This window comes from Syngnathoides biaculeatus, chromosome 5 (assembly GCF_019802595.1).
Source record: "Syngnathoides biaculeatus isolate LvHL_M chromosome 5, ASM1980259v1, whole genome shotgun sequence".
NCBI lineage: Eukaryota > Metazoa > Chordata > Actinopteri > Syngnathiformes > Syngnathidae > Syngnathoides > Syngnathoides biaculeatus.
Genome location: NC_084644.1, coordinates 30,481,894 through 30,499,587, shown reverse-complemented (window position 1 = coordinate 30,499,587; position 17,694 = coordinate 30,481,894). Strand labels below are relative to the sequence as shown.

Sequence of the window (17,694 nt, the reverse complement as noted above, 5' to 3'; positions counted from 1 at the left end):
AGGATCTCATCCCTGACCTGGAGAGAGCTTGCCACCCTTTTCCGACGGAGGAGCATGGTCTCAGATTTGGAGGTGCTGATTGTCATCCCAGCCGCTTCATACGCGGCTGTGAACGGTTCCACTGAGAGATAGCGATCACAGCATAAATAAGCCAACAAAACCACATCGTCTGCAAAAACCAGAGTTGCAATACTGAGGCCACCAAACCAGACCCCCTCTACATCTTGGCTGCGGCTAGAAATTTTGTCCACAAAAGTTATGAACAGAATCGTGACAAAGAGAAGCCTTGGCGGCGTCCGACCCTCACCGGGAACAAGTAAGACTTAGTGCAGGTAATACAGATCAAACTCTGACACGGGTTATATAGGGATCAAATAGGCTTTATCGGGGTTCAGAACACAATACTCCCGTAGCACCCCCCAAAGTACTCCCAGAGGGACATGTTCGAACACCTCCAAGTCGAAAAAAACACATATAGACTGGTTGGGCGAACTTCCATCCACCCTTAAGGACCCTGCCGATGGCATAGAGTTGCTGCAGTGTGCCACGATCAGAACAAAAAACACACTGTGCCTCCTTAATTTGAGATTCGACTTCCCCACGGACCCTCCTCTCCAGCAACCCCGGGAGCCAGGGAGGCTGAGGAGTGTGAACCCCTGTAGTTGGAACACACCTTTCTGTTCCTCTTTTTAAAACGTGGGACCACCACCCCAGTCTGCCAATCCAAAGTCGCTGTACCCGATGTCCAGATGATGTTGCAGTGCCGTGTCAACCAGGACAGCCTCACAACATCCGGACCCTTTAGGAACTCCAGGCGAATCTCATCCACCTCCGGGGCCTTCCCACTGAGAAGCTTTTTAATCCCAGAAATAAGAGAGCATGTCTCAGAGAATGCTGACTCTGCTTCCTCACAAGAAGACATGCTGGTGGAATTGAGAAGGTTTTTGAAGTATTCTCCCCACCAACTCACTACGTCCCGAATTGAGGGCAGCAGCATCGCATCCCCAATATACACAGTGATGACTGTGCACTGCTTCCCTCTCCTGAGACGCCAGATGGTGGGCCAGAATTTCGTCTAAGCTATCCGGAAGTCTCCATGGCCTCACTGGAGTCTTCCCATGCCTGAGTTTTTGCTTCAGTGACCACCAAATATGCATTCAGCTTGGCCAGCTGGTATCCATCAGCTGCCTCAGAAGTCCCACAGGGTAAAAATGCCCGATAGGACTCCTCCTTCAACTTGACGGTATCCCTCACCTTTGGTGTCAAACAATGAGTTCGTGGATTGCCACCACGACAGGAACCTTATGACCACAGCTTCGGTCGGCCGCCTCAGCAATGGAGGGACGGAACATGGTCCACTCAAACTCGATGTATCCCACCAGGAGCGGCATTCAGTGCTACGACTTGTCAAATGGCAGAAATTGAGGGGACTGTGTATTTTCTCAGGTTCAGCGTAAGGGTGAACAACACCGACGCATTCCATGTGGACCAACGCTTTTGGACAGCGTTCCGCTCCCGTTACCCGGCAACAGGACCCCGAGAGAGAGCTTTCCACTCAGCAACTGTCATTGGAAACTACATGGTGGTCTATGGTGAGCCAAAGGGTGAAAGGGACAACAGGCCCCAGCTAACAAATCTTTCTTTCCTGGTCTTAATAAACAATAAATCTGTTTTTTTTTTTTTTTGCCCCCGATACGTCTAGGTGGTAATGTTCACATCCACTACCAAGAGGAGAAGTGCTATGATGAGGAGATTTTTTTTTACCATTTGGGCTGTCACCAGTGGGTGTTGGCAGGCGAAAAATGGTCACTCAGTGAGTTGTTCTTCTCTTTATTTGACTCTTCACTTTCCTGCTGGTTTAACCTTTTTTGTACACTTTTTCCCAGGTGGTAAGGCCGTCAACGGGCGCTATTCCCATGTTGCTGCAGTAATGGAGGGGCGGGTGCTGCTTGTTGCTGGGGGTTACAATGGTGTCACCCGCGGAGACTTGGTGGCCTTCAAAGTCCCCCTGTTTGTCAGTAGCAATGAAGGCGACAGGGTAAGAGAAATGGTTCTTTCACACCAACATTGGCTGTCGACACCGACAATGGATGTCATTAATTCGAGGATTAGTTCAAGTCCACTTCAAATACATAGGTGAGACGGCAAATGCAGAAGCGAGCAGCCAATCACACCTCAGATCACCACCGCAATTCCCCTCTAACTACGTGAAAGAGGCTTATGGTGGCAAATGCTTGTTTCTGTCTCGTTACATTGCCATTATATTCAGACAATTTTTAAAATGCAGTCTGTTTTTCCTCAGTTAGACTTATGTATTTTAGATTTATGGTACGTTAGTTTTGTTCATCACAGAAAATTTCATGTTAAAAAGTTTAAGGTGAGCAGACTACTCTTGCATCATATACGAATGCACGCAAGTCAACTGCCGTTCTTCTTCGATGCAGAGCCTTGGTTTAGCTGCAAATTTCTGATCCATCTACTGTAGTTTTGAATGGCAGACTTCCATGCCTCGTTGTTGCCTTATAGATGTGTTAATCTGACTGTGCCTCCTAAGCCATAAACCTTGCCGCAAGTCACAGCTACCAATGCAACCTCTAAAGACGGAAAAGTTCTGGGATGACTTTTTCCCTAGCAGGATTGGTAATTAGTTTTTATCCCCACAACCACATTCCATCCGTGCATCCATCAATCCATCCACCCACTAAATGAGCCGCTTATCTTCACAAGGGTCACGGGAGTGCTGGGGCCTAACTCAACTATCTTTGGGCTGGGGATAGGGTACACTCTGAACTGGTTGCTAGACAATTGCAGGGCACAGCGAAACAAACAACCATTCGCACACGCATTCACATCTGTGGGCAATTTAGTGTTCGCTGACACGGGAAGAACATGCAAACTTCACACAGGCGGAGCCAGGATTTGCACCCTGGTCGTCAGAACTGTGAGGCAGATGCTCTTACCAGTCGTGCACTGCGCCGCCCCAACCACGTCACAAAAACATGAACGTTATGTTCATTGCAGATGGCAACTTTTCCACACATTTGAATGGGAACTTGATTGACCCTTTGTCTATGTGTCCACTACGGTTGGTTACCAACCAGTCTAGGGCGTACCCAACCCCTCAAACAAGCTATACTTGGGTAGGCTCCAACTGTCAACTGTTGTTTTTGTGGGGACAAGAGGTTTAGGAAATGAATGGATGATGGATTTGATGCATTTCATTGCCACATTCCATCTTTGTGCCATTTAAACAGAACAGTTAGCCAGAAAAAAGACAGCTAAATTCCAACTTTTAAAAAGAAAAGGTCGAAACAGAGCTTATGATACCACCACCAAAACGTAAGAATGGCTAAAGTCTCACTTACGTGAAGACTTTATGAAACTGTTTTTAGATTTAAAAAAAATTGTTTCCATATGTGTTTCTTGGTTAGGATGCTCTTTGCGCTGAGGCTCTGGATGAAAGCATGTGTCTGAAGAACCCAGAATGCAGCTGGTGTGAAGGCCGTTGTCGAGAATATCAGCCCACTAATCAGGTATCAGAGAAAACAAAATTCTAAACTGTCTGTCACGATTACGGTCACAACTCCTGTCCAACTTCCTTTTTTCAACTCATAGTGCGGCAGCACCGGCTGTCTGGGCCTGGCGCGCTTCCTGTCCGACTGTCAGTCCTGTCTAGTGTTTAGCGGCACGCCAGCAACACTAGCCCGAGCACCCGGTGAATTCGGTTGGTGTGTTCAGAATGAGTCCTGCCTGCCTGTGTCAGGTGAGAGACAGGGAGGGAGGGAGGGAGGGAGGGAGGAAGGACCTCCAGCGGCGGTATACGGAACTATATTGGGAGGGACTAGACGTGAGTTGGGTGCGTGTCAGAGAAGAAATGTTTTGTTTTGGGGTGTTTTCTCAGTGTCAAGAAAGGGCTTCTCAAATGAGTGCAGCATTCATATTGGAGCTTACACTAATGGACAGTTGCTATCCATCCTCATTAACTCTTTGTCACCTACAAGCCTGTGGTCATAGAATTTAAGATGTAAAAGTACATGTGGTCAAGTAAAAAACGTATGCTGTAGAACAAAAAAAAGTACTCTTGGTGTGTCCCAGTGTTTCTTGCAGTATTATATTTTACAACATGGAAAATACTCACCATTATGCTCCAAGGTCCTACTATTTCCAACATATACATCTCTTTCTCTCTCTCTCTCGCTCTCTCCCTCTCTCTCTCTCTCTCTCTCTCTCTCTCTCTCTCTCTCTCTCTCTCTCTCTCTCTCTCTCTTGTTCTGTCTGTCTATCTATATCTAAAGCCAAGTGTTTCACCACTTTACTTTTCACTGGAACTAATTATCGCATTTCAAGTCAGGTAATTTGGAGGGGAACTGTATTTTGGATATGAGAAAATTGAGTATGCGCTACGTCACGGATAAATAAAATTTGAATGTCAAGGTGTCATATGAAAAAAAACAGCCTGGTAGTTGTCGTGTATACAGTTAAATTTCTACAAAAAGCCAAGGAATTTTTAATATTTTTCATTATTTTTCAATATTTGTTGCTGTATTAATATTTCTGAAGATACAGTTCCAGTGAATTTCAACAATGGAGAACTGCCATTATGAATCATATAGCGTGTAAAAGTTATTTAATGCAACAATTGCCCACGACTGGTTTATCCATTGTCTCTAATATTCAATGTATTGAGGGGAGGGAGGGTAATGGCCTTGACACTGAGAAGCACCAACACTTGGCTCAAAGAAACCCAGTTGAGATTATAGAGGTCAGTCCAAAATGTAATTTGACTCACCTCTTCCATCTCTCTGGCGCATGTTCGCCAGTGTTTAACCTCTCTCTGACACCTGTCTGACTACTGACGCCACCACAATAGATGAGCTCACCTCAGTATTTTGAGATCTCATGAGGTCAGATTGTGTTCCCCAGTGTTACTGACCTCTCCCTCTCAATCTCGCAGAGCAATTTGCGTGCCGTGTGGACCAGATCTCAGGCGCGTACGGCTGGTGGGGGGAGCGTACCCTTTTCCTAACCTCCCTCCACTCCTGTCGCACCGAGAACTATGTCCCGGGACTGCACCTGCTCACCTTCCAGCATCCCCGCAACGACTCCCAGCCTGACAAGGTACGGAGTCCCAGTCTCAAAGAGTTATGCTTGTAAATCCCTCTCCTTTTTACTCACCGTATCCGTCCTTCCTTCCTTCCTTCTTCCAATATTACTTTTGCAATATAAGTTGGGATTTACCCTAATACCCTATTTCCATTTGGTGCCTTGTTTTTGACATTTACATGTATTGCAAAGTGACAGAGCTACAATGTAACATTGTTCAGCATTGCTAAGAAATAATTCCCTAAAGTCAGAATTTTATATAAATGAAGTCTTATTTGTGCTGAATACACTGAACCATGGGCCCTGCAATTATATTTCGCTGTTATCAAATCGCAAAAATCTGCAAGTAATTGACAGCTCTGCTTTTAATCTCATATGAGCCTTTCCTCTATGGACCTTAGTGGGTATTAATTGAAATCTGTAATTTGTCCATAGATACCATTTTTGCCCAGACTTATTGTTCTCGTAAACAATTTGTGTCCTCCTGGATTGTCATTGGTTTTCTCTTGGGGTAATTTCTGTGGGCTAGGCACTCTTGGGAAGATTTACCTTTGTTCCATATTTTCTCCATTTGAGGATAATGGATCTCTCTATCGTTAGTTGGAATCCTAAAGCTTTAGCAAATGGCTTGTGTAACCCTTTCCAGACTGATAGATTTCAATTACTTTATTTCTCGACTATTCTGGTATTTCTGTGGCTTGTGTCATTTTGTTGCAGCTTTTTTAGATCTTTTGTGTCTATGTACCAGTCACTGTGATTTGACGGGCACATACAGGCCCGTGCGCCATCGCACTTGCAAATCTGCACAGTCAAGCAGGAAAAATCACACGGGTAAAATTTGTTCCGAGTAGAAATACATAGATATTGAAAGATGTTGCTTATTTTGTATAGTCTTGAGTCAAGAAGAAGATGCTCCACTGTGCAATTGTGCACTTGTCACACCCTCTCAGTGCACATGAACCACAGCCTGACGTATTTTTTTTAACACAAAAGCAATCGGTCTCTGCTCAGCCGACTTCTACTTCCTTCTTTACTAGCGTTTAAAGTACACGTTTTGTGTCAGTTATTTCATGAGTCAGTTTCATTATGTTATTCTCTGCAGTAGTGGGATAATTTTAGTTTCAATTACACAATGACATTGTGAGTATATAGAACATCGTCAGTAAGAACCTGCTTACATAGGGAGTGTGTGGGCATTGTAAGCTTCTTCTGCTTACAGATGTGACAATTGTTCCTCACTGCCTCATGAGCGATATCTTATGGTAGCTTACATACATGGTGAAACTCTTGGCGGCATGCGTGCTAAAAGTGTTCAAGTGTACTTTGTTGGACATGTCACACAACTTTTGCACATGTTGGAAATGAGTGTGCTCATATGGTGCACCACATTGTAAGGCGCCATGTCTAGCATGGCCTCTTGTCAATTAAGAAGAAAATTTAAGACCATTACGATAGTAAAAATATGGTAAATTAAAAAAAAAAAACTTGGGGACCAAAATCTGCGAATACCGTGACCGTGAACGGTGAACCTCAAATTTGCAAGGACACACTGTAGTATAAATGATTAGAAAGAGAATTAGACATATAACAATAAAACTCATTCTACCATTACAATGATTTAATTACTTTATTTAATAGAAACAGGACAGTAATAAAAGTAAACAGATGAAAGTTTATGAAAATAAAAACATGGCTGTGAATGTTCATTAATATTGAATAGCTGTTTCAATATTCATTCCATTCTTTTCATTCTCAGGCCTTTGAATCAATTGCAATGGACTGTTTTGTTTGCCTTAGAACAGTGGTGTCAAATGCCTCTCATTTTTGTCGTGGGGGCACATTGTAGTTAGGGTTTCCCTCAGAGGCCCATTGCCAGTTTGTCTCTGAACCATAAAAGTCTTTAATTGTGCCGTCATATTTACACAGAAAATTAATTAACTTTTTTTTAAAATCAGAAATCAAGGTTGATGTTTTTCAATTCCTATTCATGTTTTGAAACATAAATACTTTTAATATCTCAATGTTATCCTTTATGCTAAGTACAGATTTTAACAAGAAACATGGACATTGACGCATACGATTTGCCTTTGTGGGCCACATAAAATCACGTGGTGGATGATATCTGGCCCCTGAGCCTTGAGTTTGTCACCTGTGTCCTAGCTGAATGCGGTGAAGTGGAGTGAGGAATGCACAGACACATGAATAAGGGAAAACCAAGGAAACCTTGAGCAGACAAATGGCACAATACAGGCAGGCAAACTTCTCAGGTCAAGACTCGGCTGCCTGCACCTCAAAGAGAAACAAGACTATTGAGGACAAAAAAAATGTATATTCTGTATAGGATGGATGAACGGAAGACAGGTGATTTGAAAGAGGAGTGAGAGAGAGCTTGTAAACAAAAAAAAATCTGAATAGAGGAGGCCACTTACGGCATTACCTATCTTCTCCAACTATACTGACCATTTACTTCCATTCTAATGAAACGCAATAATTATGCCGCCAACAAAGAGCACAGTCTTCTTGACCGTTTTGTAACTCCACAACCACTTTACAACTGAATGGAATATTAATGAAGGAGTATCACCCAATGACTAACGTTTACTGACAGTGGCCTCTTGGCCAGGCGGGCGACCAGCTCCCTCCCTTTTTTGCATTGCAGAAGAGTGCTGCTGCCCTATTTCCTCGCCGCCAGTCACTTGCTATACAGTTAATGTTTTATTATGACCAGTGATCAGCATTGCCAAAGCTTGTAAGGCCAACTGTTATTCTCTTCAACAAACATCTTATTTTATTACTTTATATATGAAGATTGTCACCCGTTTGCTGTATATTTTGCTCGCTTTCGTTGTGCGGCAAAAAAAATCCAACGCAGATTGAAAGTATAACATAGCTATTCATCCATCCATCCATCCATCCATCCATTTTCTTTTGCCGCTTATCCTGACGAGGGTCACGGAGAGTGCTGGAGTCTATCCCAGCTGTCAACAGGCAGGTGATGGGGTACACCCTTAACTGGTCGCCAGCCAATTGCAGGGCACATAGAGACAAACAGTCGCACTCACAATCACACCTAGGGACAATTTAGAGTGTCCAATTAATGTTGCATGTTTTTTGGGAAGTGGGAGGAAACCGGAGTGCCCGGAGAAAACCCACGCTGGCATGGGGAGAATATGCAAACTCCACACTGGCGGTGCCGGGATTGAACCCGGGTCCTCAGAACTGTGAGGCCAACCCTTCACCAGCTGATCCGCTGATGTTGCTAAAGCTATTCAGTTTGTGGCATTTTGCAATGTCATTCAATGAGTGACGAATGACTGGTTGCTACATCCAATGGCACAATTCACATACATAGTGTAAAAAATGAAAAGGAGAAGCCACTGGTTTCTTTAAAGCAGCACACAGAACTTTCTCTAACAATGACTTGCTGTTTGGCCACACACTCTTTTTCCTAGTTAACCTTACACCGCCTCTCTCCGCTCTTAAAGGAGTACACTCATAATTACAAATGTTACAGTACTTACACACCCCATCAGTGTGGTTTATAATGACAGCGTCCTTATTTTGCCGCTCAACACCAGTGCTTTAGTGAGCAACACAGTCTGGGCAACGTAGCCAAAGACGAGCTAGATATGCTGCTTATGTTTACACTCGATAATAATGGTGAAAGTTGAAAAATAAATGCTGTTGTTTTAAAATGCAATGACTGTTGGAATATGTGAATAATAGAAGAGAAAGTGGTGAAACTGGACAAGATTTTCTCTTTTTCGAGTGAGAAAAGTCTGTTCCAAAGTCTTAAATTTCGGAGGCAACATAACATTAACCTTAAAACTGTTTGGGAGGGCGGTATTGAGGCGGAGAAGCTCACAGACACATTTTCTCAAATAAGTAGCATTTACATTTACTTGGTAGTCTGATTTCACACTTGATTGGTCGTCAGGGAGTCCAGAGACCCAACTACTTCTATACGAGCAATTAAAAATTACATTTTTCCATAGTATGTCACCTTTAAAGTATTTCAGTGGTGTAGAGAATAATGCTTCTGGAATAGTCCCTCTGTTGATGTGTCTCCACTTCCTCCGATCCATCCCCGTGCTCTCGCCAGGTTTCCATCCTGCGCAGCACCACCATCATTCTCAGCCCAACGACCGAGATGGACGTGGCCCTGCAGTTCAGGGGCTTTATTCACCCTTTGTGGGGGGTACCCACGGCCCCTCCTTCAGAGACTGTCTCCGTGTGGGCTCGCATCCAGAGACTTCACTTTGAGGCCCGAGTGGCGTCGGGCCCCAACTCCAGCCAATTGGTAAGTAAAAGGAGCACAACGTTTGAACACATACTTAGAGAGCCTTTGTCCCTTCCCCTTCACACACCCAAACTAAATTTATCAAAACAGATTATTTAAACAACAAAATAATTTAGAATTTATGGTTTAGATAAAACAAGACAAACATCTTATTTGAGAACAAATTTTTGTTAAAACCCATTCGTGGGCAGCGTCCCATTTTTGGGACATCATGATTTTCACGCATTATATCCTTCAGTATATCAAAATATTTAAGTGTTTTAATCTGAAGCCATAATTTGGTATCAGGAGAGGATAACTCATCAGTCAAAGTTAGTAGTTTTTAGATTTTTGGGACGAGATTATAAATTAGCAAAGTTATGATATAACTTAACCATAAACGAAAAAGAATTATTTCTTTAATTGTGCCCTGTTCGGAGACTTTTATCTCAATGGGGCAAAAAATTGCCACCCTGACCATGAATGGGTTAAAGAAATAGTTAGAAATAAGGATATAAATGTATCTAATATATGATATATTTCAATACAAAATTTGTAGTTCTTGTATTATCCGCTAGGGGGCGCAGTTTTTTAGTACGTGCAGACAACATGAAAGCATCACTGCGGCGGAACTAGGACCACCTTGACCTGGTAAAATTGAACGTCTGTACAGCGTCTATTGGCGACAGTTGCATTATCTACTTTTCCGTTTGCCTCACACCCTCATCAGCAAAATGTCTTTGTCAAAAAGGAGAAAAGTAGACACAGAGTGTCTGACTTTTCAAGAAAAATTGACATGTTCTTATATGTTCACGGAGGTGAATGGGAAGCCCGTGTGCCTGGTGTGCCAGCAGCAAGTTTCGGTGCTTAAAGAATACAATATTCGGCGCCATTACAAAACTCAGCATGGTGAAAAATACAACAGTTTGCATGGAGAATTGAGAAAACAGAAGGTAAATGAAATGATGGCGCGTCTGAAGAAACAGCAATCTGTTTTCACCCGGAGCCGAGAAGCCAGTGATGCTGCGGTGAAAGCCAGCTACCTAATTGCGAGCCAAATAGCAATGGCATCAAAGCCGTACAGTGATGGAGAGTTCATCAAAAACTGCTTGCTGACGGTTGCTGAAATTGTGTGTCCTAAGAAGCGACATGCTTTCGCCAATATGAGCTTGACAAGAAATACCGTGGCAGACAGGATTTCGGAACTCTCTGCAGATTTGGACCACCAACTAAAACGCAAAGTGGGGTCATTTGTGGCATTTTCTGTTGCGATTGATGAGAGTACTGATATCACGGACGTCGCTCAACTGGCCATCTTCATTCGTGGAGTTGACAAGACTTTGAATGTCACAGAGGAGTTTCTCGAGCTGGTGCCGATGATCGACACCACAACAGCTGAGGACATTTTCAGCTCCGTCGTTGGAGCGCTGGACAGAGTCGGAGCGGACTGGTCACGCGCCGTAAGCCTGGCTACTGATGGTGCGCCGTCAATGATCGGTAAAAAGGCAGGTGTTGTGACAAAGTTCAGAGATAAAGTACAAGCCGCAAATGGGGGAGGTCATTTTTGGACATTTCATTGCATTTTGCATCAGGAGGCATTATGCAGCAAATCGCTAAGAATGGATCACGTCATGGAGGTGGTTGTCCGAACTGTTAATTTCATCCGAGCCAGAGGTCTCAATCATCGTCAATTTGACAGCTTTCTCAGTGACTGTAACATTATCCATGGTGTGCCTTATCACACGACCGTACGATGGTCAAGCAGAGGTGCTGTGCTAAAGCGCTTCTTTGATTTACGTGATGAAATCGGACAATTCATGGAGAAAAAAGGTAAACCTGTTAAGGAATTACAGTGCCATCTGTGGCTGCAGGACCTTGCGTTTATGGTTGACATCACTGAGCACTTGAATATTCTTAACAAAATGTTGCAGGGACGCAAAAAAATCGTAACACAGTATTATGACAGCATACGTGCATTCAAGTTAAAGCTCGGGTGGCAAGCGGTGACCCTGCTCATTTTCCCTGTTTAAAAGATATGTACGCAGCAAGCGTTAATTCTGACGTGAAACGGTACAAAGAGAAGATTTCAGGGCTGTTGATGGAGTTTGAGAAAAGATTTCAGGTTTTTAGCGAACTCGAAACAGATTTTGCAGTTTTTCGCTCACCATTCACAGTCAAAGCTTCTGATTTGCCCGTTGCCATGCAACTTGAAATCATTGATTTGCAGTGTGATGTAGAACTGAAGGACAGATTTGCCTCTGTAAGCTTGGACACATTTTACACCTACCTCCTACCAGGCTATCCCGCATTGACAGCACTCGCTGCTAAAACATTGTCCATGTTTGGGACAACCTACCTTTGTGAGCAAGTTTTCTCACTAATGAACATTAACAAAACAAAGCTGCGCTCAAAGCTCACACATAAGCATTTGAATGAGATTCTGAAATTGACTGCTTCTCAGGACATGATGCCTCATATTGATGCACTTGTGCAGGATAAACGATGTCAAGTTTCAAGGGCAAATTCCAAGCAAGACGAATAATTGCTGTGAAAGTTATTCATTTGTTCAAATTGCTTTCCAGATGTTGAAAAACAGTGTTTTTAAGTTCCACAAGGCTGGTAATAAATGTTTTTGGAACATTGTTACTATTTCTGTGATCAGTTTTATGTACAACACACTTAAATATATGTTTAACTGTGTAAAAGTGTTGTTAAAATTGCACATACTTTATTTATGTTCTTATGTTATTCTCTTGTTCATAATATATTGTTCATAATGTAAAATGAAAATTCTGTTAATAAACATTTTGATAATATACTCATTCTTTGCACTAATTATTAGTATTAGTGACTAATACAAAGGAAAAAAGTGGGCTTATTGTTAGTTCTATGTTCTATTTGCAATGAGTTTACTGGTCCGGCCCGCTTGATCTCAAACTGTATTCGGCCCGCAGACCAAAGGGAGTTTGACACCCCTGGCTTAGATCATGTGATCAACAGAACGGCAGCATATTTACACACAACCACGAGCGCTAGCTTTCTGGGCAACGAGACATTTTGGTGCCTGCTTGGTAGCCATTTTTTGTTAAAAGTGTGTGAACATACTTGAAGCAAGCATTATACGAATCTTCTCTCGTGTCCTGAGCACCGATGGCGACCAACACAGGTTTTTTCCGCCCATTTTCTTCTTTTAACACAGTCAACTCGATCTACTCGTGTTGTCATACCCACTGTAACGAGTGTATCCTATTGCATTTGAGTTGACAAGATAAAGCCCGATCGTGCTGAAAAAAGGGAAAAAATGTTTTTTTTTTTAAATAACTGTTGAGTGTCAGATATTTACACCAAACCCGCTGTCTTTAAATATACCATTGATGATGGCAACGCAGATTAAAAGGTCTTTCGATGAACAGAGTGGAGAATTATGAGAATAAAGCTGATCAACAGTGCAGCACAAAATACTCATGATCATCGAATAGCGATTTTACCGATCAGATTGGCGTAAAGTCTCGTGTATACACACACACACACACGCACGCACACACATATCGCATACCCTGTGTAGCCCCACAGACTGTAACCTGGCTACTACTGGTCAAATAAGACAGTGGCATTGTTTTGTTTTCTTCGAGCAGGAGTTGGTTGGTCGTTGGGCGGCTCAGCAGGAGAAAGAGTCAAAGCTGCTGTCTCGTGCCGATGGGAGTAAACTGTTCTCCAACCTGACCAGAGGTAACCATTATCTGGTCCAGGCTGAGGGTTACCTCAACAACTCAGGGTCAGGGCAAACAAGTGAGATGGCCCTTATTTGGAACAGAACTCTGCCGGGAGGGAGCGTGAGTATTATTTTTCACCAATTCATCTCAGGAACAGCACATTTCTCTTATCTTGTCCCCTTCTGAATTCTAGGAAATCTCTTTCCTGTTCTTGGAGCCCTACCGGTCAGGTTCCTGTACAGGCTACATGTCCTGTCTGGCCTGTATGTCAGACCAGTCATGTGGCTGGTGTCCATCTCTGTCCCGCTGCCTGCTTCGGGATAGCCCCAAACTAGAGCCCTGCCCTGAGGAGGAGCCGGGAGAATTAATGGGAGAGATGGCTCAGCGCTATCTACTGCTGTCGCCCCAGCACTGCACCCTGTGTGAAGAGTACAGGGACTGTTCGGCTTGTACTCAGGTATGTGTTCTAGGGCACACAAGGTTTTGCAGTGCGTGTATGTGTGTAAAGTCACACTTTCATGAAGAAAGAGTAAAAAAAAACATAAGGTTTAGGATGTAATTGTACAGAACAATAAAAATATTACTTCAAAAAAGCTAGGAACATTACAACAAAAAGTCAGAAAAAGAACGTTGCAATATTACAAGAGTACTGCTAAAACTACATTAGATTCAAGTTCATTACAAAAAATGATATATGTTTATGAATAAAGTTATAAATACATCAATGTAAATGTACATCTTGAAAATGGTGGAGAGTTTCACATTTTATCCAAACTTAACACACATCTGTGCTTGGTCATGGTGATGTTGATGTACAGCACTCATCATAGGTGAGTTGCTGTCATGATCTGCTTCCTAATTCCAAATACATTGCCCAAGCGGAATGGCTTGAAAAAACAAAAAAAGTGTACCTAAAGTTCCTATATTCCAGATTCCAGAATTTTTTTTATTCCTCAGACATGCCCCTCTCTCTCACTCTCTGTGGAGGGCTCCAGAGATAATATAACCATTGTCACACTCATGATGGCCTTCATAGAGGCACATCTTTTAGAATTACATATAATTATAATGGTGGCACGGTGGAGCAGCTGTAAAGCGTTAGCCTCACAGTTCTGAGGATCCACTTCAATCCTGGTCCCGCCTGTGTGGAGTTTGCATGTTCTCCCCGTGCCCGTGTGGGTTTCCTCCAGGCACTCCGGTTTACTCCCACATCCCAAAGACATTCATTCATTGGACACTAAATTGCCCCAAGTTGTGATTGTGAGTGTGACTGTGGTCTGTCTCTATGTGTCCCGTAATTGGCTGGCAACCAATTCAGGATGTACCCTTGCTCCTGCCTGATGAGAGCTAGGATAGGCTCCAGCATCCCGCGACCGTTGTGAGGATAAGTGGCTAAGAAAATGGATGGATAGATGGACATAGTTAGAATGTATAAAGTGTGACATGGAAATAACTCTATCCCATCCTCTGCCTACATTGTGCCACAGTGTCGGTCAATAGCTGGTCAATTCTGGAACCAACACCCTTTGCCAACAACAATTTTAGGTAACAAATGGAAACTTATTTTTGGACACATTGTTCAGTCATAATGGTCTGGTTTATCTGATGTCCATTATATTCGGGTCCATTTTATCGCGGTTCCACGGCAATATTAACAGAATTATTTTTTTTTTATGAAGTAGTAAAATTAGAAACATTTTCCCATTTTATGCAATGAAATACTTTACTACAGGGTGGTCTTAATACCAAAAATGTAAATCAATTTCACAAATCCAAAGGCTAGTTTTGATGTTATGTAGTAAAGTATTTTCTCAAACTAACTAACTTTCAAAACTAACTGTCATCTTACAGGATCCTTACTGTGAGTGGCAGATCAACTCCAGCAAGAAAGGTGATTACCAGTGCAGTCGGAGAGGACGCCTAGATGGGTCCATACGCCATCCAGCGGGCTGTCCCAGAGTCTGCAACCAGTGAGTTGAAAATAAATAATCATCTTCATGGAGTAGTGTTAACTATTTTCGAACAATTCCCATGATGTTTATATTTGCTCCACCAAGGCGGAAGACATGTTCAGAGTGCCTCTCCAACTCCAGCCAGTGTGCATGGTGTGAGTCAGCCCAGGCCTGCTTCTATTTCGCTGCTTACCTGACCAAATACCCATATGGAGAGTGCAGGGACTGGTATGACAGGTAATAGTCACACAAAAATTCTCAAGCACACTTATACTGTGTTCAAAATCTTAATTCCTTTAAATCTTAAAATCTTTAAATTTCCTGACTTCCTAGTGTGCATTCACTTCCGCAATGCAAGCAGTGTTCTGCTTTAAACACTTGCACCGACTGCCTGCGAACATTCCAGTGCGGCTGGTGTGGCGACTACAACAACCCCACCATTGGAAAGTAAGTACAGTCAGCGAAGACGATGCAACGTGATCATATCATTTTTTCATGTTACCGTCCCATTTTGTTTTTCAGATGTTTGAGAGGTGATTGGGCTGGACTGGATGACCCATCTGTGTTTAATTGCAGTGTGGCTGTAGCTGAAGCCCGAGCTACTAAGTGAGTATGGTACAGTGTTGAAGGTATAGGGGACCCTGCCCCAAATTGTTAAAATCCCTGAGCAAGTCACGACCCTCCACAAAGATTTCTAAATGTGTATAAATGCTTCAAGATCTGTTCCCTCTAAGATGTGCACATACTGTGCCTGCATCTGTATACAGGTAGGATTTCAGTTGTTATGTTGACAAGAGCTGTTTTGGTGCTGTAATATGCATCAAAGTGGCAACCGGTTCAAGATATAGCTGGCTTCTCTCACCCTAAGTCAGTCGGTATAGACTCCTAGCTCCAATACGACAATAACAAGGACAAGCACTACAGAAAGAAATGATTCTTTGATCTGAATGATTTTTCTTCTGCAGCCCTGAACCACAGACCTCTGCCCCGCCTCGTCCTCTGGACATGGAGATAGAGCTGGAGCACATGGAGAGCGAAGACCAGGATGCTGTGTGGTCCTACCCCACTTGCCCTGATGTTGAAGAATGCCGCCTTGGCCTCCATAACTGTCACCTCTTCGCCACCTGTATCAACACCCCCACCTCTTATGAATGCCACTGTGAGCGAGGCTATATGGGGGACGGAACTTTGCACTGCAATCAGACGTAAGACATTGTTCATCTTAAAGGAGACACATTATGCATTGTTTTCACAATTTAAAAGACTTAACCCTACACAACACACAATAAATGAGAATTCTAGAACACTTGCTTGCTGAAATTGGGCTGTTTTAATTGGCTAATCCAAACTGGGGAAGGAAGTGAGTGCCCGTAAGACCAGTAAATGTGCTTCTACTTATGGACCCAGCACTTCAAATACTGCAGTTTGTCTGTGGCACATGGACAGATCACCAAACACAAGTGCCTTCTCATCGACCACCATCATAGACAATTTCAATCATGTGCCGTTTTTTAGTAGGGTTGGGCATTGAGATTCGACAATTGATTGAGATTAACACTCATGTTCGACTGGGATCGTTCAAATTGAAAAATTTCAGTTCCAATTTATGATGCCTACAGTCTGCCGATCTCAAAGAAGTGGCAAAAACATACAAAGAAGAACGCTGACATAGACATGCTTATGCCCAATGGCTGCGGCGAACAAAATTGTAAATGTCATGTAATAAATGACCCGTTACCTCTGTGCAAAACATGGGTTAAGACTATATTATCCAAAGGAGGCTCCCACAATGTGTAGAAGTCTGACGTCCCTCCCACTCCAAGCCTCAGCCTTCACCACGCGGAACTTCAGTCAAATCACTTCTACATTGGGTATAGAAAGTATTCAAACCCCCTTAAATTTTTCGCTCGATTCTTTATATTTACTCAAATCATTTTTTCTTCATTAATGTATGCACAGCACCCCATATTTACAGAAAAAAATTAAATGATTGACATTTTTGCAGAATTATTAAAACAAAGAACGAAACATCACACACCCATAATTCAGACGCTTTCCTCTGAGACTCATATATTCAGCCTGGGCTTTCCATTTATTATGATCATCTTTGAGCTGGTTCTATTTTACGGCCATGCTACCCTGAGAACGCCCGATCTCGTCAAATCTCGGAAGCTAAGATGGTTTGGCTCTGGCTAGTACTTGGACGGGAGACCGCCTGGGAATACCAGGTGCTGTAAGATTCTCTCCCCGGCTAAAATGCAGAGGGGTTGCGTCAGGAAGGGCATCCGACATAAAACTGTGCTAAACAAATATGGGGTCATCTGAGATGACGCTGTGGCAACCCCTAATCGGACAAGCCAAAAGGAAAAAAAAATCCTTGAGCTGGTTCTACACCTTCGGTGAAGTCCATTTGTGTTTGATTATACTGATTGAACTTGAGAGAGTCACAAACCTGTTTATATAAAACCTTACAGCTCACAGTGCATGTCAGAGCAAATGAGAATCATCAGGTCAAAGGAACTGCCTGAAGAGCTCAGACAGTGTTATGGCAGGGCACATATCTGGCAAAGGGTTACAAGAAACAATTCTGCTGGAGTTAGAGGTTCCTAAGCGCACAGTGCCCTCCATAATCCTTAAACGGAAGACT

The 17,694-nt window shown here is 43.1% G+C and overlaps 1 protein-coding gene and 1 pseudogene across 2 annotated transcripts in view; both read left to right on the top strand.

Annotated features, from left to right (window-relative positions):
* The window catches only part of megf8 (multiple EGF-like-domains 8), a 48,808-nt gene that overhangs the window by 10,778 nt on the left and 20,336 nt on the right, over positions 1 to 17,694 (top strand). For both annotated transcript variants that reach the window (XM_061818741.1, XM_061818740.1), the window contains exons 9-22: positions 1,447 to 1,592; positions 1,703 to 1,813; positions 1,887 to 2,038; positions 3,432 to 3,533; positions 3,616 to 3,763; positions 4,955 to 5,118; positions 9,206 to 9,403; positions 13,018 to 13,215; positions 13,289 to 13,552; positions 14,947 to 15,065; positions 15,153 to 15,284; positions 15,381 to 15,494; positions 15,570 to 15,653; positions 16,013 to 16,252. In XM_061818741.1, coding sequence (XP_061674725.1) covers positions 1,447 to 1,592; positions 1,703 to 1,813; positions 1,887 to 2,038; positions 3,432 to 3,533; positions 3,616 to 3,763; positions 4,955 to 5,118; positions 9,206 to 9,403; positions 13,018 to 13,215; positions 13,289 to 13,552; positions 14,947 to 15,065; positions 15,153 to 15,284; positions 15,381 to 15,494; positions 15,570 to 15,653; positions 16,013 to 16,252 — 2,172 coding nt within the window. The remainder of the gene's footprint in view (positions 1 to 1,446; positions 1,593 to 1,702; positions 1,814 to 1,886; positions 2,039 to 3,431; positions 3,534 to 3,615; positions 3,764 to 4,954; positions 5,119 to 9,205; positions 9,404 to 13,017; positions 13,216 to 13,288; positions 13,553 to 14,946; positions 15,066 to 15,152; positions 15,285 to 15,380; positions 15,495 to 15,569; positions 15,654 to 16,012; positions 16,253 to 17,694) is intronic.
* Positions 17,169 to 17,287, top strand: LOC133501570 (5S ribosomal RNA; annotated as a pseudogene).